At 31.2% G+C, this 22,646-nt stretch overlaps 1 protein-coding gene across 1 annotated transcript in view; it reads right to left on the reverse strand.

The window, feature by feature from the left end:
- ADAM2 (ADAM metallopeptidase domain 2) overlaps positions 1 to 22,646 on the reverse strand; it is a 93,685-nt gene that overhangs the window by 44,967 nt on the left and 26,072 nt on the right. The window contains exons 8-11 of the mRNA XM_039853574.1: positions 15,937 to 16,008; positions 15,348 to 15,514; positions 14,231 to 14,312; positions 11,585 to 11,721 (exon numbers count right to left, since the gene is read on the reverse strand). Coding sequence (XP_039709508.1) covers positions 11,585 to 11,721; positions 14,231 to 14,312; positions 15,348 to 15,514; positions 15,937 to 16,008 — 458 coding nt within the window. The remainder of the gene's footprint in view (positions 1 to 11,584; positions 11,722 to 14,230; positions 14,313 to 15,347; positions 15,515 to 15,936; positions 16,009 to 22,646) is intronic.

The raw sequence follows: 22,646 nt of genomic DNA on the forward strand, positions 1-22,646 counted from the left end.
AAATCTCCAGAAAATAAGCTTATAGACATAAAAATGTGCGACTTAAATGACAGAGAATTAAAGATGGTACTTCTGAAAAACTCAGTGAGTTCCAAAATGAGTCATATCAGCAATTTAAGGAATTGAAAAAACAACTAGATGAGAAGAATGAGTTCTTTAACAAGGAGATTGAAACCCTCAAAAAGAACTGAATAGACCTTCTGGAGATAAGGAACACACTGCAAGAGATGAAAACTGAAATAACAAGCTTGAGAAATAGAGTCAACCAAATGGAGGAAAGAATCAGTGATATCGAAGACAGAAATCTAGAAATAAATTAGAAGGAAGAAGAGAGAAAACTGAAGAATGAACAATAATGAAAGAGAAATACAAGAACTAGCTGATACCATCAGGAGAAGAAACATAAGAATAATGGGCATTATTGAAGGCAAGGAAAGGAGCAGGGACTAGAAAGCATTTTCAAACAAATAGTGGACGAGAATTTTCCAAATCTAAGGAATGAACTGGAGCTTGGAACTCAAGAAGTCAACAGAACACCCAATGATCTCAACCCAAAAAGGCCTTCAGCAAGACACATTGTATTAAAATTATCAAAAATCAATGACAAAGACAGAATTCTCAGGGCAGTCAGGGAAAAGGAAACTGTAACTTATAAAGGAAAACCAATTAGATTATCATCGAACTTCTCAGCAAAAACCTTACAAGCCAGAAAGGAGTGGAATCAAATATTCAAATGACTAAATGAATGGATCTATCAGCCTAGAATAATGTATCCAGCTAAGCTCTCCTTTAGATATGAAGGAGAAATAAAGACTTTTCCAGACACAAAAATTGAGAGAATTCTCCACTACGAGTCCTGCACTATAGGAAATACTGAAAGGGGCAGCTCACCCCTAAAACAAAGTGACAAAACAAATAACTATGAATAAGGTGACTAGCAGGCAAATAGAAACAGAGGAATGCAACCTTTAGTAAGAACAAGGCATTATAAGCTTAAACAATAAGAAGAAATTTGCTATAGCAAGATGGTAACAAATGTTCAGCTTATATAGGGACAAATTGAGACAACAATGACTAAAAAGAGAATTCAAAGATCCAAATTCACAAAGGAGAAATGCACAGAAGAAAAGGGAAAACTGTATATAACTATCCTTTACATATTTGTAATGGTCACCTCACACCAAAGATTCAATTTCCAAAGTATATAACATAAAACAAGAAGGCCCAGAGGGACAAAACACAAAAGCCAATCAAAATAAAGAAAACAGAAACACAAGGACAAGGAAGCAGTGGAAATACCAAGCTACCAGAAAGCAAAAGATAAAATGTTTATAGGAAAACCTCATATTTCAATAATCACCCTAAATGTAAATAGACTGAACTCACCAATAAAAAGGCACAGAGTTGCAGATTGGATCAAAAATTAAAACACAACCATATGCTGCCTCCAGGAGACACATCTCAACTCTAAAGACAAATATAGACTCAAAGTGAAAGGATGGCAAATGATATTTCAAGCAAATGGTATTCAGAGAAAAGTGGGAGTAGTGGTGCTAATATCGAACGAAATAGACTTCAAAATAAAAATTGTAAAGAAATATACTGAGGGACAATTCATAATGATAAAGGGAATCATGCACCAAGAAGACATAACGCTTATTAATATCTATGCTCCCAATCAAGGAGCCCCAAAATATGTAAAGCAATTACTAACAGAACTAAAGGGAGAAACAGACCAAAACACTATCGTAGTAGGGGACCTAAATATCCCACTGTCAGATATGGACAGATCATCCAAACGGAAAATCAATAAGGAAATAACATTCTTAAATGATACATTAGACCAAGTGGACATAATTGACATTTACAGAGCCTTTCATCCCAAAAGAGCTGCTTATACATTCTTCTCTAGTGCACATGGGACATTCTCAAGAATTGACCACATACTTGGACACAGAGATAGCCTTAACAAATATAAGAGGGTTGAAATCATACCAACCATATTCTCTGATCATAATGCTTTGAAACTAGAGATCAACTGTAAAAAGAAAGCAGAAAGAACCACACATACGTGAAGATTAAACAACATACTACTGAAGAATAACTGGGTCAGGAAAGAAATAAAAAGAGAGATCAAGAGATACATAGAAATGAATGATAATGATAGTACAACATATCAAAACTTTTGAGACATGGCAAAAGCAGTCATAAGAGGAAAGTTCATATCATTATAGGCCTATCTCCAAAAACAAGAATGAGTCCAAATAAACGACCTAATATTTTGATATCTTAAAACTAGAAAAGAAAGAACAAATAAAATCTGGAGTCAGCAGAAGGAAAGAAATAATCAAAATTAGAGCAAAATAAATTAAACTGAAAACAAAAAAAAACAATAGAAAAAATAAATGCAACAAAGAGCTGCTTCTTTGAGAAGGTTAATAAAATTGACAAACCCCTGGCTAGACTCACTCAAGAAAAAAGACAAAGGATTCAAATAAACAAAATCAGGAGTGAAAGAGAGGAAATTATGACTGACATTGCAGAAATACAAAGGATCATACAAGAATACCATGAAAAAGTATATAACACCAAATTTAATAACCTAGAAGAAATGGACCAGTACTTAGAAAAATAGAACCTTTCTAGACTGAATCAAGAAGAACTGGAAAATCTAAATAGACTGATCAGCAGTATGGAAATGGAAATAATCATCCAAAATCTACCAAAAAGTACAAGTCCAGCTCCAGATGGCTTCACCAGTGAATTCTAACAAACATTCAAAGATTTAATATTTATTCTTCTCAAACTCTTCCAAAACATTGAAGAGGAGGCAATACTTCCCAACTCATTTTATAAGGCCAGTATTACCCTGATACCAAAACCTGGTAAAGATAACACACAAAAAAAGAAAACTACAGACCAATATCTCTCATGAACACAGATGCAAAAATCCTAAATAAGATACTAGTGAACCGAATACAGCAATATATTAAAAAGATTATACACCAACATATTAAAAAGATTATACACCATGATCAAGAGAGTTTCATCCCAGAGGCTCAGGAATCATTCAACATATGCTAATCGATTAATGTGATATACAAATTAAAAAATAAGAATCATATAATCATATCAATTGATGCAGAAAAATCTTTTGACAAAATACAGCATCCATTTATGATAAAAACACTTAACAAAATCCATATAGAAGGAAAATACCTTAACATAATAAAGGCCATCTATGACAAACCCTCAGCCAACATTATACTTAATGTTGAACTAAAAACCTTCCTTCTAAGACCAGGAACAAGGCAAGGCTCTCCACTATCACCACTGCTATTCAATATAACATTGGAGGTCCTAGTGAGTGCAATCAGACAAGAGAAAGATATAAAAGGCATCCAAATAGGAAACAAAGAAGTCAAAATGTCATTATTTGTGGATGACATGATTCTCTATATAGAAAACCCTAAAGAGTCCACAAGAACACTACTAGAAACAATAAGCAAATACAGTAAAGTCTCTGGATACAAAATCAATGTTCAAAAATCCATAGCTTTCCTATACTCTAATAATGAAGCGTCAGAAAAAGAAAAAAGAATTCCTTTTGCAATTGCAACAAAAAGAATAAAATACCTAGGAATAAATCTAATGAAACATATGAAGGACCTATATAATCAAAACTATAAAACTCTGTTAAAAGAAATCGAGGAAGATACAAAGAAATGGAAAGATATTCCATGTTCTTGGATTGGAAAAATCAACATAGTTAAAATGGCCGTATGACCTAAAGCATTATACAGATTTAATGTAATCCCAATCAAAATCTGATAGACATTTTTTAAAGAAATGGATCAAAAAATTATCAGATTCATATGGAAGCACAAAAGACTCCCAATTGCCAAAGCCATCCTGAGAATAAAAAAGAATGAAGATGGAGGCATCAATCACTCTGCTCGGCTTTAAATTATACTACACAGAGACAATACTCAAAATGACATGGTATTGGCAGACCAGTGGAACAGAATCGAGAGTCTAGAAGTAAACCCATATTTGTATGGGCAAATAATTTTCCACAAAAAAAGCCAAAAGCGTACAGTGGAGAAAAGAAAGCCTCTTCAATAAATGGTGCTGGGAAAATTGGAAGGCCACCTGCAAAAGAATGAAACTAGATTGCTGTCTATCAAAACACAACAAAATTAATTCAAAATGGATTAAGGACCCGAATATAAGACCTGAAATAATAAAATGCATAGAAGAAAACATAGGAACTAAACTCAAGGACCTTGGACTTAAAGAGGATTTTATGAATTTGACCTCAAGGTAAGGGAAGGAAAAGTGAAAATAAATGCATGAGACTACATCAAACTAAAAATCTTCTGCTCAGCAAAAGAAATTGTCAACAAGGTAAAGAGACAACCATCCGAATGGGTAAACATATTGGCAAGCAACGCCTCCAATAAAGGCCTAATATCCAAAATATACAAAGAACTCATATGACTCAATAACAACAACAACAACAAAAACGATCCAATCAAAAAATGAGCAGTGGACCTGAACAGACACTTCTCCCTAGAGGAGATACAAATGGCCAACAAATATATGAAAAGATACTCAACAACGCTAGTTATTAGAGAAATGTAAATCAAAACCACAATAAGATATCATCTCACATCTGTTAGAATAGCTATAATCAACAGAACAAGTAATAGCAAATGTTGGAGACAATGTGGAGAAAAAGGAACCCTCACACACTGCTGGTGGGACTGCAAATTGGTACAGCCACTATGGAAAACAGTATGGAGGTTCCTCAGAAAAACTAAGAATTGATCTATGATACGATCCAGCGATCCCTCTCTTGGGTATTTACCCCAAACACTTGAAAACCCATATCCAAAAAGATATTTGCACACCAATGTTTATCAGCATTAGTCACAGTGGCCAGGACATGGAAGGAACCGAAGTGTCCTACGATAGATGATTGGCTAACGAAGCAGTGGTACATATATAAAATGGAATATTACTCATCCATAAAAAGAGATGAAACACTGCCATTTGTGACAACCTGGATGAACTTCGAGATAATCATGCTAAGCGAAATAAGCCAGACTGTAAAAGTTGAGAATCACATGATATCACTTATATGTGGGATATAAACCTAAAAGCAACAAATGAGCAGGACAAACCAACAGGACTTATGGACATGGACAATGGACTAGTGGTTACTAGAAGGTAGGAGGAAGTAGGAGTGGGTGGTAGACGGAGATAAAAAATTAAATCATTCCTTCACTTTAAAACAAACAAACAAACAAACAAACAAATTTTAAAAAGATAAATACAAATAAAATTTAAAAAAGGAGAAGTATAAATTAGTAATTGCTAGATGGTCATGGGATGGGGAGCATGGCACAGAGAATGCAGTTAGCATTAATTTAATGGCTAGGCGGAGAGCCAGAGGAGAGAAGGAGCAATCAAGGGGATTGTTTTATAAACTATATAAATGTCTAACCAAAGTATTGTATACTTGAAAATAAGAATAAATTAAAATTTAAGAAAAAAACGAATTAATGCATGGTCAAAACTATCTGTTGTATAGTAGATTCTTTGGTTGCTGGTTCAATATGAGTTTTTATTATTCTAAATGGTATTAATAGGTAAACAATTATAATAATAAAGGTCTATAATTTGATGACAGATATAGCTATGATAAAGTTATTGAATTTTAAAGCTATAGACTAAAATCTTAGTCACTCCTATTATTACAGCAAAATGTTATTCATATGAGGACTATGAACAAATTAGGGAGTTTTGAACAAACTACCAATTTGGTATTTTGTTGTTTTTACATCCTGATTGAACATACCCTTCAGTTGTATTAACCATAACTAATGGATTTATTATTACATTGCCAAGAATTCAGATGATTTCTATCTAAATATCAGAAGCCAAAAAGAGAAAAAGCAATATAACTTGAAGATTACTGAGAAGTAGGCAATGCAAAGTATGTTTGCTATGTGTGAAATGGTTTAAAGAAGATACGCTTTCTGGTAATGAAATTAATGTTGTCATTAGAAAGAAAATATCAATCATAATTATATCTAATTGAAGAATTTTTTTGCAGCTTGAATTTTTGCACAGCTTTGCTGGATATTTCCATTCCCAATTCTATCATTTTTTCTTGATGATAGAACTTCCGATTTTCAGTTCAATAAATAACTTCCTTGTATAATGCCTACATTTTTTAACTTTTTGTAAAGTTAGGAATGGGCATATATTAAGGTCAGATAAGTGGCTTAAAAGGAAGCAATAAATTTAAGTTCTAACAAATTAATGTTGACAGTCATGCTTTTATGTGCCCTTTTATTCTATTTGTAACTGTAAATTTGGTTAATTGTTGTAGTTAAAGCTTCCATCATGAGCTATGAGTTGATCTTGAAAATGGAAACCACTTGTAGAAATCAATGTGAAATGTATACTGTGAAATGCCACACAATTAATAGAAGGCTAATTTTCCAAAATAAAAAATAATCTTATCTTTGCTTTAAGCCATTATTACTTTGGGTTTTCTGTAACTTGCAGCCAAACCTAAATACAAATTCTGTCTCAATAAGTGCAGATCTCAATCAGGATATTGCTGTTTTAATCATATTGGAAACGTGTATTTCCTCACCACAAATTTGCGAAGCACTGACTACAGAATACGATGTTCTCATTATAATGAGATAGAGAATAATAGAATGGAGCATCTTTCTCTTAATCTATAAGCAGAACATGTGTCTTATATTTTGCATTTTTTAAAAGAAACAAAACTATTAAAAATAAAATGAATAAAACCTGTGTTTAAATATAACTTTAAATAAATTATTAGAGGCATCTCAATTACTAACTAAAAACAAAAAAACAACACCTCAACACATATTCTTACTTTTACTGTGAAGTATGTGCAGCATGGATAGAATCAAACAGAAAACAAGAGATTTTAAAATACTTTTAAAATTTATTATTAAATAAATCTCAAAAAACTTCAAAAGATATATATCTAAAAAGTATTTTTGACCATGACGGATACTGAATCAGAGATCAATAACAAAAGACATCTAGATTACTTGCGAATATTTAAAAATCAACTAACATATCTCTAAAATAATCAATTAGACAAATAAAAAAATCACAAAGTTTTAAAATATTTTGACTAAATAAAAAATAAAATTTCAAGAATTTTGTATGAAATTGAAGCTGTGGTTAGAGCAAAATGTATAGTTTTAAAGGGCTTACATGAAAAGAAAGTTTAAAATCAATTAGTTGAGTTTTAACATTAAAAATCTAGGGAAAAAATTTACCCCAAACTATGCATAAATAAAGAAAAACAAAGTGGATAAGCAATATGAAAGAGTGAATAAAATTAAGATATGGTCTTGGAAAAAAGTCAGTTAACTCGATGAAACCCAAGTTAGTGTGATTAAGAAAAAAAAAAGAAAACACGAATTATATTAGAGATAAAAGAGATGATATCACTAGACATCCTAGTCACTTTTAAGAAAAATAATAAAGATTATAAAAAACTTTATGAAAAATTAATCAATTTCAATGAAAAGATTAGAAAAACAAAAATAACCAAAATCTAAATATCCTTATATCTTAAATATTAATATAACAATAATATCTAAAATATTAATATTATTAAACACCTTCCCCAAAGAGAAGTCTAAATGCAGATAACTTCACTGGTTAATTCTATCAAATAATTTAGAAAGAATTACTACCAATTTTCCAAAGTCACCTTTAGAATATTTTATGAGGCCTATGTTACCTGATAATGAAACTAATCAAGGGAATTACAAGAGAAAACAACTGAAGACCAATGTTCCTCTTATATATGGAGTCAAATGTTAGAAGAAAAATTCAGCAACAAATAGGATAAATACACAAAAAAGGAGGATGCATTATGCCCAAATGTGTTCATCTCAGGGAAACAATGTTATTTAAGCAACTGAAAATGAATAAATGTATTTTGACATATCAACAGAATAAAGTAGGAAAAACACATGATCATCTCAATATGTGAAGAAATTTATTCATGATGTAAACTTTGGCAAACAAGGAATAAAAAAGAACTTCAATCCGATTAAAAGCCTCTATGAAAAACCTTTACCTAACGTAACACATTTAATGACGAATTATTAAAGATTTTGTTCTTAAATCAGCAAAGACAGACACACATTACACTTCTATTTTACCACTGTCATGGAGGTCCTAACCACTACACTAAGGCACAAAACAGAAATCGAAAAATTGTAAAGTTTTAAAAGGAAAATGTAAAACTCAATTGTACATGCATAAATTCTAATAAAGCTAAATTAAAATTCTCCAAACCAATGTTAGTTTAGTAAAGTGGTAGGACATAATTTCAATATAAAATAATCAATAAAATTTCTATATATTTTGCCACAAACAACTGAAAATTTCATAATCATATAAACAGGCACAATTAGGAAAAACAATAAAAGTCAGTATATTTGCACTTAATAATATCTCCAAAAAATATTGAGGGAACACTGCATTTTGAAGGATTCTAACCAATCAGAATAATTCAGGCATCTCAACAAAATAAACTGCTTTCAAAATTGAACAAAGAATAAGTTGGCAATATTCAGGAATAAGTGGAGGTTCCAAAGAGCTATTAATATTTAAGATCTAATCCTTCCTGTTATTTCTTCACCATGTAACTGTTATCATCATTATATTCAGTATCACAAGCAACATGTCATCATTGTAAAAAAGCATAATGTAATCAAAGATAAAAAATTTAATATGTAATGCTCTATATTATTCACATTAGCTATATAAAATGTCTGTTTAGATTAACCAAAAAAAAAAAAATGGCATAAACCTGATTGCAGAAAATTTATTTGGAATGTGATCCAAGGAAGCAAGATTAAGGGAGTAGGGACGGAAAAAGAAAAAAATGGGGAAAAATCAACCTAAGTTTGTTTTATTGAGATGGCAATAGTGACTTCATTCTGCTGGGACCACAAACAAATGTACAGAATATTTAATGAATTGTCCTTAGAAGGTCAGGAAGTTGGTGTTCCAATAAAGTGGTTGAAAGTTGCCCCTGTGAAGCGGGTGACTACCTTCATTTTAGGACTGTTTTATAGCTAGCCAGTTTTAGGGAAGAAGCTGGTTAACATTCACAGGTTTTAAAATACTGACTAGGCCGCTGAGTGTTTCTTATGAAGGAATTACTTTCTGGTGAGCTGTGAACTTAAGATATAAAGATCCACATACTTTGTGCCCACCCTAGATCAGTTCACATGCCTATACTTCCTCCTTGTCTCTAAATATTCAATCTTTTAGCATCCAAATCCTTGACCAAATACCCGAGTCATTTGCCACTGCTCAGGTTATGTAGATCCCAAACTCTGGTACTTCTCTCATAAAGGTGGAAAGCCAAATGTATTGTTTGCAAAAATGGCCACTGGGACATTTATCATTTTCCTCTGTCTTTAAGACTTAATTTAATTGGAGACTAATATGGAACAGTAATTATTTTCTTATTCCAACTAACCTATTGAGAGAACCCGTTCTTGAAACAAGGCAAGTTTTTCTTTTGCTAGCAGCTAGTTTTAAGAAACCCCCATTTGGCCATTGGTATGAAATAATTGAGAAATATTGATGCAATAGATGTGAGTGTCATGGGGATTGGGGATTCCTGTTCATGTTATTTACTTGTGCTATCTGGATCTTTCTTAGCTTGCTCTCAGGTATACCATTCTGGTCGTCAGATAGATTAATGTGCCACTTTATCTTATAATTCTACAGATCTGAAAATACGCAAATCATGATGAAAACATTCAACTTCAGTAACATAGTCACTTACTGTTTCCCAGATGTATGTTCAACTCTACAAGAGTCCAGTAGCCCACCAGGAGCTACAACAAAATTCTAGGAGTTTCCACTAAAAATTTATCAATATTTGTCAGTGATTCCACATGAAACCTAATCTTCCAGGAATATCTTTAGTTTTATTGTATCTTAATGGTCTTAAGTACCAAAGAACAAGGCATATTGCATCACAGCCTGCATCTGCTGCAGTGCCCTCTCTGTACATCATCTTCTGCCAAAGGCATCCTTGTGGCTATCAGATCACTTATTGATCCAGTTCAACAATCATTTCATAAAAGTTTGTTACTATAGCTACTTCTGAGATAACTATGTTTATATTAGTTCCTCTCAAATAAGAGACTGAGATAAAAATTTTAGTGCAAGAATTTTAAGGAAATGATTGTGGAAGCAGGACTGAAGGAACAGAAGGAGTGAAATGTTATCAAGTTTGCTGCTGCAGACAATGGGACTTTATTTTCTAAGACATTTGAAAAGCAGAACATGCCTACAAAAATTGTCTATCAGAAGGATAAGGGCCTATCACTAGATAATTGGATAAAGAAGATGTGGTACATATATACAGTGGAATATTACTCAGCAATAAAAAATGATACCTTACCATTTGAGACAAATAGATGGACCTAGATGGTATTACGGTAAGTGAAATAAGACAGAAAGATTTCACTTATATGTGAAATCTAAAGAACAAAATAAATAAACAAACAAAATAGAAACAAACTCATAGATCCAGAGAACGAACTGATGGTTGCTAGATTAGGCAGTGGGAGGATGAGGTTGGGATGCTTAGTAAAAAAGTTTAAGGGGTTAAAAAGTATGAATTGGTAGTTACAAAATAGCCATAGAGATATAAAGTGCAGCATAGGAAATATAGTCAATAATACTAAATAACTGTATAGCATCAGGTGGCTACTAGACTTATCGAGGGGATCACTTTGTAAATTATATACATGTCTAACTACTATGCTGTACGCCTGAAATTAATATGAAATAATATTGAATGTCAACTAATCAAAACATAAAAATAAAAAAAGTAAGGTGAGGCATTTTAATTTTAAAAAATTAAAAAAGAAAAAGATAAGAGGTTGATCCAGTCAATGACTGAACGATGGTTTTCCTAAACCCCTACTATTTTGTCCTGATTCTATAAAATCTCATAGTACACTCTAAGAATAATAATGATAATAGCAAAAAAATTCACTAAGTCTTTGAAGCATGATAAGGATACTGCAAAGGGTCTTCTCTAGTGACAAGAAAAAGCTGAATAATAGCATCTATAAAATCAGGAGATGCCAAGACCTCAGGCCGAACCAGGGCAGAGTAAAGGAGATTCATGCACACAAGGCCATACTAATAAATTATTCTTGTATAGTGATCAGAAGCCTATATTTGGTTTCTCTAATAAGGCCATAAATTGTAAAATCATGCAAATAAAGACAATGATAAATGAGAGATTAGTTTGCATATGACAAAGCAAGTATGACAAAGCAAGTAGATTAGGAGATATTGAGATAGATATACAGCACAGGCATGGGATTATACATTTTGACCTGGGGATCATTGGTCACAGTTTATATTCAACCATTATTAATTATTTTAACAGCTTAGTCTTTCTTTAAATACACCAAACTTATCTTCATATAAGGTATATATGTAAAGCTTGTAAAATACAGCATCTTACATTGCTTCTGGGTTCATTATGCAGACAGCTCCTGGACACTGGCATTTGTTAATATCATCATAAGCTATTCCCATACTAAGGCTCAGTAACTGAGCAATAATAACTGCAAGTGATTCCAGACTTATGGTTCTAGGATGCTGGAAAAAAAAAATACATGTACACACTCACATTTCAGGAGATAATTCATTTACTGGGAGAATAATGTAATTATCAAAAATAGTTACATGATAAAATAGAATAGAGGCTTCTAATCTATTAGCGACAGAAATGCCATCCATGTTGCCCTAATATCTGAAATTATACAAAAATGTAAATATATGGTTCATTTGGTGGTATCGGAACAAGAAAAAAATTTCTCCAATAACTTAATTATATATAACAATAAATATAGCCATATTTATACTCACAATAATAAAAACTTTTAAAGACATACACATACACACATACAGTGCCAAATTATTATCAGGTTGTGTTCATTTATAATTTGATTATTTAGAGATGATATTTTATATAAATATTTCACACATTTTATAAAAATTATAAATTTAACATATTGAATTAATTTATATTATGGTAATAATGACTGATAATGAGAATGCTAATTTTCCATAGTGTTTAAACTTTATTTTTGAAACTAAAATGCCTTTATCATTTTCTTTTTATAAATGTAAGATGCTTAGTAGAGCATATTTTGACCATACTAAAACATATGAAGTTTAAGAAAAATCCACAAATCACACTACCTCTTCAAATATATTTAATAATATTTATTTGTGCGAATATAGTTCAAGATAGGTTTCTAGGAATACATTTTGGTATTTTCTGTTCACTTCTCTGAATCAACTTTCCATCATTTTCTACCCTGCTTTCTAGCTCAGAAGGATGACACCAAGGGATTATGTCGAAAGGTTTCTTTGCCCTCTGCTTTACTTTAATTGGGTCTAATGGGGAAGAAAGGGTGAAGAGAGAGCACGGTTTTTATTACCATCATTGCCAGGGTACCTATGACTGTCTGAATCCTTGAGTGGAGGTCTCTACTGTCCGTCAGTGATCCTAATAGAATAACACTGTCCTTTCCTTCAAGTCTGGGTGACAAATTAAATATCTTTATTACTAGCCCTGAGGCACTGCAAAGTCCCTACATCTTCCATACACATTGATAAATGGTCCTTTTATCAAAATTATCACAGTTGAATATACCATCTATTTTCTGAGCAAGGGAGAGAGAGGGAAAGAAGAATAAGAAGGTTAAGAAGGAGAGGAAGAAGGTGGAAGAGGGAGAGGGGAGAGAGTGAGGGGAGAGAGAAGGAAAAGGGGTATGTGGATGAGTGAGGGTGGGGGAATAGAATGTTTGATTCTATGGAAAATAAAATGAAGGATTCTGCTAAATTTCAATAATGTAAATAACAGGATATTATAAATAATAATATAAATAATAGGATATTATATTATTAGTATAGTTATTTTAGATTTTCTTGTTTTCAGGATATTGTAGAAAAGATCTGGCAACCATTCAATCAGTGTAGCTTTATAATTGCTTCTCCTATGAATATTGGCTGCTGCTGATTTTTCCAGCGAAGGGTCAGGCAACGATTATCCCAATGAAATGTGGAGAATAAGAAATAATACTAGGAAGCTCTTCTCTGTTCACTCCTCATACTACAGAGACCACTGGCCTCTGCCCATGAGCCACACACTTTCCAGTAAATGATGGGATTTCCTTCTTCTTGGTAGCTAGCTTGCCTTTAGAAAGAATGAGTTCTGCTCTCTTTTGTTAGTCAGTGAAGGTCCTGCTTCATGTGAGAGACTTATGATTTTTCAGGTTGAAGGTGATTGGGTAAGTTAGCTAAATCCAGCTTTTGAAGCAAGGTATTAACTTAACTGTAAATATAAGCCACATTTTCCAAACTATGATGTATAAAATTTAAAGTTGAAATATGTGTCTCCATTTGATCGATCCATCTTTTTATATCTTTATTTATCTTCACTTAACTTGTTCACTGAAATAAGAGTATTATGCATTGCCTCCTTCAAACTCCAGGAGACATTATACAAACACACAAAAGATAAAAAAGTAGAGATCTATATGTCAGAAAAACCATAGCACTATGAAACAGGGGCAAAAACATACCAATTTTAAGTACACCAAGATTTTCTACTAAGATAAAAAATGCCATTAGGGCATTTGATTCTGTTACTCTTCGCCTGTGTCCATGAAGCATTTTAAGGCAATCGATAAATAGTTTTGGAAGTTTTATTTTAATCTGGTTCCTAATTACATTGGCTACATAATTAGGAAAATATTCAAAATGTTAGCTTGAAATTAAAATCTATTAATGGTTAAATATTGAGCATATGAAAATTCATGAGCATTTTATAAGACTAAAAGAGATCACTACCTTAACTTCCTAAAAATGATATTTTGAACTCGAGAAGAAAACAGTAAAAATTTTATGTATATTAAGTTTAATGAGGACTTGTTATACTTTAAACACTTCTCTCAGCAGCAGAAAGAAAAAATCTCTAAATTCCTTATGTAAATTTTAATATACTTAGAAATAATAAAATAAGGAAATATTTAACTACATATTATCTAAATCGCATTCTATTTATACATCTTAGCCAAGCAAATTAAACCATACCAACCAGAGCAATACCTCCTCCATATTGGCTCTCACACATCTTCCCTTGAAAGGTTGCACCAACATAATTTGATTTTTCTCTGTAACTTAAGTTAAAAAAATCATAATTATACAATTTCATAAAACTAAACACAGCTAATGTTGAATTTACCTTATACAGTTTTTGTTTTGCATATTTATATAATAAATTCATGGGTATTTTCAACTAACATTAGGGTAACAAGGCATAGGAAGTGACTCAATGTACATGCTTTTTTTGAAAACAATAACTATAAAATAGATTTTAAAAAACAAATAATATGAAGTTTATTCACATATGGATTTTTTAAAAGTGAAGATTCTATTTTATGTAATGTTTATTAAAAGTTTAAAGTTTTTAAAATATCAAAATAATAAAAATAAATAAAATTTCTTAAAATTAGAAAAATAAGGCAATGCAGTTGATAACCAGGCAGAATCACTACTTTATGGACTGACATTTCCCCTTAATGAGCTACAACTACCTTGCCATAGTCATACAAATCTATGGCATATTTGTGGGGCAGAAAATAGTTTGAAAGATTATAACTTTTAATTATATATGATTTTATATAATATAATTATATATATGTTCTGAACATTGGTAAAAGAAGAAGAGCTTATTAAATATTAAAAGAGGCTTATATTACTTAAAATGTAACACAATGTAAATGTGGTATGTTAGAGATGTTTAAATATACCATAGTGTTTCCATTTCTTTTTTTATTTTTGTTTTTATTTTATGAAAATAAAGCAGAAAAAGAAGACAAAATTACTATATTTGTAGAATTAAGGTACATTTCTTCAGATATTATTAGCATTTTATGCATAGTTAAGGACGTTTAATGATATGTTATACATGGTAAGGTAAGAGGACACATGATAATGAGATTGAAAGAGTGATTTTTAACTATAAACCAATAATAGAATGATATCAATAATCCAACTATAAAATCTCTGTTGTGAAAAATAGTATTCACATAATGTTGTAAGAAAAATGGCGAAAGGTTATTTTCTCTAAAGGCCTGTCAGCTGTCAGAAATTAGGTCAAATATAGATATGTTTTCTTTATGTATGATTTAGTAATGCCAAGATGTGCTTACACAAGTAAAAATGCCATATCATGTGGACGTAAAACAAGATAAGATCTTTTCCATTTTAGAAACCTGTGTAATAATTCATTAGCATCTCCAGTTACTGGAATTTTATTTTCATCCATCCAAAGCTCCAATGAAGATAGAATTATTGTAATGTTAAACGAAGTAAAAATCTAAAATAAAACACATAAAGAAAATATATTCAAATATCTTGGTCTAAATAGATTTGGAAATTAAGTGTGAAAACTATACTGATGACAAATATTAAACAACCGAACTATAAGTATGGATTGGACCTAATAAAGTAAATAACACATACTACTAACAAAACAAGAAATAATTAACATTTTGAAATGTTTGTACTTAAGCTAGCCCCATGTCCAGTGTTTTATTTAATTTAATCCTTACAATAACTTAATTAGGTATATGCAATTATTATTATCTCTATTAAACAGAAAACTAAAAATTAAAATGGTTATATAATTTACTCTATATATACACAAGATGTATATTTAGGCAATGTCATAAAAGAAATTATGGAAAAATTTTTAAGTAGCACACGCAAATGCAAAAGTACTAAAAAGCAAACACTTACAGCATTAGTCAATCCAATTAACTGGAAAATTTTTTGAGTGACAACAGCCGTATCAGAACCCATATGATTATACTGAAAAAGATAATCACACCTTTTAGATCTAAATATATATTGCTTCATATTTAATTATTGTTATTTTGCTTACATTTTAATATAGTGAGTTGAAATATTAAATTACTAATTATTAGCTTTAAAAAATATGATAGAAATAATATAATATATATTCAGTATGAGAAATGAAACATATAAAAAGATACAAAAAGACACTACAAACTCCCAAAAATAGAAGAGAAGGGGACACTTCCTAATTCATTTTAAAAGGCCAGCATTACCCTGACACCAAAACCAGACAAAGATATCACACACAAAAAAAATTAAAAGCTAACATCTTTGATGAACATAGGTGCAAAAATCTTCAACAAAATGTTGGCAAACTGAATTCAACAGCACATTAAAGGGATCATACACCATAATCAAGTGAGATTTATCCCATGGATGTAAAAATGGTTCAATATTTCTAATCGGGCAATGTGATACACTACAGTAACAAAATTAAACACAAAAATCACATAATCATCACAATAGATGCATGAAAACCATTTGACAAATTCAATATGTTTTCATGTTAAAAACTCTCACAAAGTAGGTATAGAAGGACTGTACATCAACATAATAAAGACCATATATCAAAGGCCCATAGACAACATCTTAATCAATGATGAAAAGTTGAAAACTTTTCCCCTATGATCAGGAATAAGGATGCCCACTCTCACCATTTTTATTCAACATAGTATTGAAGAGTTAGCCAGAGAAATTACACACACACACAAAAGAAATAAAATGCATCCAAATTGAAATGGAAGAAGTATAACTGTTACTATTTGCAGATGCATGATACTATATATAGAAAGTCCTAAAAACTTCACCAAAAAACTGTTAAAACACACAATGCAATCAATATACATTTGACATATCAAATTGTACACTTGAAACCAATCTGATGTAAGAATAAGCAGAAGATCTGAGAAGACAGTTTTTCCGAAGAAAACATACAGATTGCCAAGAGGTACACAAAAAGATGTTCAGCATCACTAATCATCAGGGAAATGCAAATCAAAACCACAATGAGGTATCACCTCACACTTGTTAGAATGGCTATTATTAAAAAGACAAGAAATAACAAGTATTGGCGAGGATGTGGAGGAATGGGAACTCTTGTGCACTGTTGGTGGGAATGTAAATTGGGGCAACCACTATTGAAAATAGTATGGAGGTTCTTAAAAATACTTCAGATAGCACTATCGCATGATCCAGCAATACTGTTTCTGGGTATTTATCTAAAGGAGAAAAAAATCACTAACTCGAAAAAACACATATACCTCTCATGTTCATTGCAGCATTATTTATAATAACAAAAATATGGAAACAAACCTAAATATTCATCAATGGGTGAATGGATTTAAAAAAATTTGTTACCTATACACAATAGAATATTATTCAGTCATAAAAAGAAAATCTTGCCATTTATGACAACATGGATGGACTTTGAGGGCATTAAGATAAGTGAAATAAGTCAGACAGAAAAAAACAAGTGCTATATGACCTCACTTACATATGGAATCTAAAAACAAAACAAAACAGAAACCAAGCTTCTGCATAGATATAGAGAACAGATTGGTGGTTGACAGAGACAGGAGTAAGAAGTGGGCAAAATTTGTAAAGGTGGTCAAAGGTATATTTCCATTTATAAAATAAATAAGTCTTGGAGTGTAATGTACAGAATAGTGACTATAGATAATACTGTATCGTATAATTGAAACTTGCTAAAACAGTAGATTTTTATAATTCTCATCACAAGAAAAAAATTGTAACTATATGAAGTTAATTTGACTTATTGTGTTGATCATTTTGCAATATATACAAATTTAAAATCGTTATGTTGTGACACACGGACCAGTGAAACAGAATCGAGAGTCCAGAAGTAAACCCATATTTATACGGGCAAATAATTTTCGACAAAAAAGCCAAAAGCATACAGTGGAGAAAGAAAAGCCTCTTCAATAAATGGTGCTGGAGAAATTGGAAGGCTACCTACAAAAGAATGAAACTAGACCTTTGTCTATCACCACACACCCAAATTAACTCAAAATGGATTAAGGACCTGAATATAGGATCAGAATCAATAAAATGCATAGAAGAAAATATAGGAACTAAACTCAAGGACCTTGGACTTAAAGGGAATTTTATGAATTTGACCTCAAAGGCAAGAGAAGTAAAAGCAAAATAAACGAATGGGACTACATCAAACTAAAAAGCTTCTGCTCAACAAAAGAAATTATCAACAAGGTAAAGAGACATCCATCCAAATGGGTAAACATATTGGCAAGCAACGCCTCCAATAAGGGCCTAATATCCAAAATATACAAAATATACATACAATTCAATAACAACAACAACAAAAAAAACGATCCAATCAAAAAATGGGCAGAGGACCTGAAGAGACACTTTCCCTAGAAGAGATACAAATGGTCAACAAATATATGAAAAGATGCTCAACATCGCTAGCTATTAGGGAAATGCAAATCAAAACCACAATGAGATACCATCTCACACCTGTTAGAATAGCTATAATCAACAGGACAAGTAATAGCAAATGCTGGAGAGGATGCAGAGAAATAGTAACCCTCATACCCTGCTGGTGGGACTGCAAATTAGTACAGCCACTAAGGAAAATAGTATGGAGGTTCCTCAAAAAATTAAGAATAGAATTACCGTATGATCCAGCAATCCTTCTACTGAATATTTACCCCAAAGACTTGAAAATTCATATCCAAAAAGATATTTGCACACCTATGTTTATAGCAGCATTATTCACAGTGGCCAGAACATGGAAGGAACCGAAGTGTCCTATGATAGATGATGGCTAAAGAAGCAGTGGTACATATATACAATGGAATATTACTCAGCCATAAAAAGAGATGAAATACTGCCATTTGTGACAACCTGGATGGACCTCAAGATAATCATGCTGAATGAAATAAGCCAGATTTAAAAAGTTGAAAATCACATGATATTAGTTATATGTGGAATATAAACCTAAAAGCAACAAATGAACGGGACAAACACACAGACTTATGGACATGGACAATGGACTAGTGGTTACCAGAGGGTAGGGGATGGGAAAGGAGGGAAGAGGTAGACAGGGTAAAGGGGGTCAAATATAAGGGGGTTGGGGGAGGGTGAAGTGGGTAAAGGGGATCAAATATATGGTAGCTGAAGGAAACTGGTTTGGGTGGTAAACACATATTAGAATATATAGAAGTCAAATGATAATGTACACCTGAAAATTATATAATTGTATTAACCAATGTTACCCTCAATAAACTTAATAAATAAATAAAATCATTGTATTGTATATCTAAAATTAATATAATTGTATATGACAATTATATCTCAATTTTTAAAAAATACACTAGAAATAAGATATAGTTTTATTATTAAATAATTAATAATTGTTAAAAGAAATTTAACAATTTCAATAGCTTCAAACTATAAGATTTAAATATGAAGAATAAAGATTGTAGATTGAATACACTCATTCAAAGCCATGTCTTATGGAAACTTCATAATCATAAAAGTATCAATAGGAAATAAAGGATCATGAGAACAATAAATAAAAGAAAAGCAAAAAAGCAATGACAAAATTTAAAAACTGAAGAATAGATTAGTGGTAAATGCTTAAGCAGAATTTTAAAAATTGAATGGAAAACAATTATAGCAATATAATTCACTTTGAAAACCCCAAAATACTCAGATTGGCTATGTCAGTTTCTCTGAAAGTAAGAGAAATTGGCCCTAAGAACAGATCAATTAATGTAAAGTTTGTTTAAGAAGTAGTTAAGGCTGAGGGAACTTGCAGAATAGCTGTGTGAAAAACAATTCAAAATGTTACATACTAAATGATTCCATTTATATAACATATTTGAAATTAAAAAGGAAAACTACAGACATGGAGATCAGATTAGTGGTTGCCAGCCAGCGGTCAGGGAAAAGGGGTGAGGGAAAAGTGGTTGTCGTTATGAAAAGCCCACACAATGGATTCTTGTGATTGAATTATTCTGTATCTTGACAATCAGTGTCAATATCCTAGATGTAATATTGTACTTTAGAATTTTAAGATGTTACAAATTGGAAAAAAAATTACCTAAAAGATATACAGGATCTCTATATGTTCTTTTTTTGTTTTAATAAATATTTTATTCATACTTTGTCCAGTTTTTAAAAAACCCAACATTATTAATGATACATAAACATAAACAGCACAAATCTACAACACATAAAAATAAAGGTGATCAATAGTTTAAGTAATCTATGCCAACATTTGAGATAGCAAAGCAGTTGTATGTGCTTCAAATCCAAGTTTAGAACTCACCAATGTGCAAGTACGAAAGAAGACCAAGTATATAATTTTTGGACAGCAGATAGGGCATAAAGGTAAGCAAAGGAATTACAAAGAGATTACTTATTTAAAGGTGTGTTGAAATTAAGAGAGAATAAAGTTGTAGATCCTTCAGGATGAAAGAACAAGATGATTTGAGAGATTAACAGTAAAAATTTAAGAGTAAAAATGTTTGATCTCACTTATATGTGAATTTTTAAAAAATCAAGCCCATAAATACAGAGAATATATTGGTGGAGGTAGGGTGTGGGTACAGATAAAATGGGTGAAGGGAATCAAAAGATATAAGCTTCCAGTAACAAAACAAGTAAGTCAAGGGGATATAATGAACAGCATGCCAAACTATATTTAGCAATGTTGTATTGCATATTTGCAAGTTAAGAGTAATCTTAAAGGTTCTATAACTATGTATGGTGACAAATGATAACTAGAATTTTTATGGTGATCATGTTGCAATACATATAAATATTAGATCTTTATGTTGTACATCTGAAACTAATGTTCTATGTCAATTATCCTCAATAAAAACAAAAAAAAGAGAGGAAAAAGAAAACTGATTCAAAAGTCTTAAGCAGGAGATTGCTAAATCTGATTTATGTATTAAAAAGATACAAATGTCCTAGTTTTATCAGGTTTTGTAATTAAAGATTTTTGTCTTCATAAAATAAATTGGGAGCTTTCTAAATAGTTTAGATCAGTGATTCTTGGTTTTGGTACATGTCGGACTCACCTGGAAAGTTAATAAAGAATAAAGAAAGTTAATAAAGAGACCTAGATTTGTTGAAATTGCAGGATCTAGGCCTCTGGTTTTTCACCAAGTTTCCTAGGTGATTATTATTCATACCAAAAAACCCAGCAGATTAGAATACAATGCAATTATCTGTTATTTTAAGGTTAGATAAAATGCAGCTGTGAGCTCATAAATTCCTGATGAGTTTTTCAATGATAGTTCTTTATCTTTCAGGTTTCTTCTGTAGTAATTGATCTATTCGATACAAGTATAAATCAACTGTACTCATGAATATAAATGTAAAAATTCTAAATATTAGTCAATAGCTTTTAACAATATATCAAAAGAATAACATGCAATGATGAGGTAGAATTAGTTTCCAGTAAACTGTTTCAACATCAATGAAATATTTAATATTATTCACTATATCAACAAACAGAAAGAACCTGCATGGTCATAATAATAAATGCTGTGAAAGCATATGACAACATTCAACAGCAATTTCTAATAACAACTGAAAAGATAGAAACCAAGTAAAACTATTTAAATATAATAAAGACTAAACACAATGACAATAGCAACAACTAAAAATTGGTAATAAACATTACTCTAAATAGAAAAAAACATTTCAATTAAAATCAGGAAATATATTGCTTGCCTGCTATTCCCTCCAGTATTTAACATGGTCAGGGAAGTTTCCATAAATGCAGAAACAAAAGCAAATAAAATAACTGTTAAAAACAGTTGGAAAGAGGAAATAAAACTATATCTTTAATATATATTTTATATTAGAAAACCCATGAGATTCTAGTAAAACTACTGCTATTATTAAGAGTATATGGTAAGTTGGCTGGATATAGAAGCTAGCTATAAAAATTAATGATGCTTTTCTCACTTGATATAAAAAAATTATTTAAAATACTGAAAAAACTTAAGTACTTAAGAATAAAGAGTAAAGGCTGAAAATTTATATAATGAAAACTAGAGTAATCTTATCAGAAGACATAAGTCAGTCTAAACCCAAAAGTACATGTTATTCTTGGATAAGAGGTCACAAACTTGTTTATTACCTTAATTAGTATTAAATTTAAATGCCATGTTAATTAGAGTCCCCCATTTGGGTGAGGGGATTGAGAAAATGACCATAAAGTTTATATGGAAGAATAAGAGCCTGAGAGAAAATATGCAAGAGAAGTATGAAAAAGAACAAAGATGTTCTTGCTAGATATTACACCATAAAGCCACTATAACCAAGTTGGTATGGTATCAGTTTATGAATAGACAAATAGATTAATGGGACACAAAAAGGAGAAACCAATTATATGAGAGACTTTAATATTTAATAAATGATGTTGACACAACCAGATATATATCTAAAAGAAAATAAATGTAGATTCCCATCTTAAGCCATAGTTTATCCTATGACATGTATAAAATTCAGTCAAGATGAATTAAAGAGTTAAATGCTACTCTCTTAATTGAAACTGCATACCCAAAAACTATATAAAAATGTGAAGGCAT

Source organism: Pteropus medius, unplaced genomic scaffold (assembly GCF_902729225.1).
Source record: "Pteropus medius unplaced genomic scaffold, Ma_sr-lr_union100, whole genome shotgun sequence".
NCBI classification, from domain to species: Eukaryota; Metazoa; Chordata; class Mammalia; order Chiroptera; family Pteropodidae; genus Pteropus; species Pteropus medius.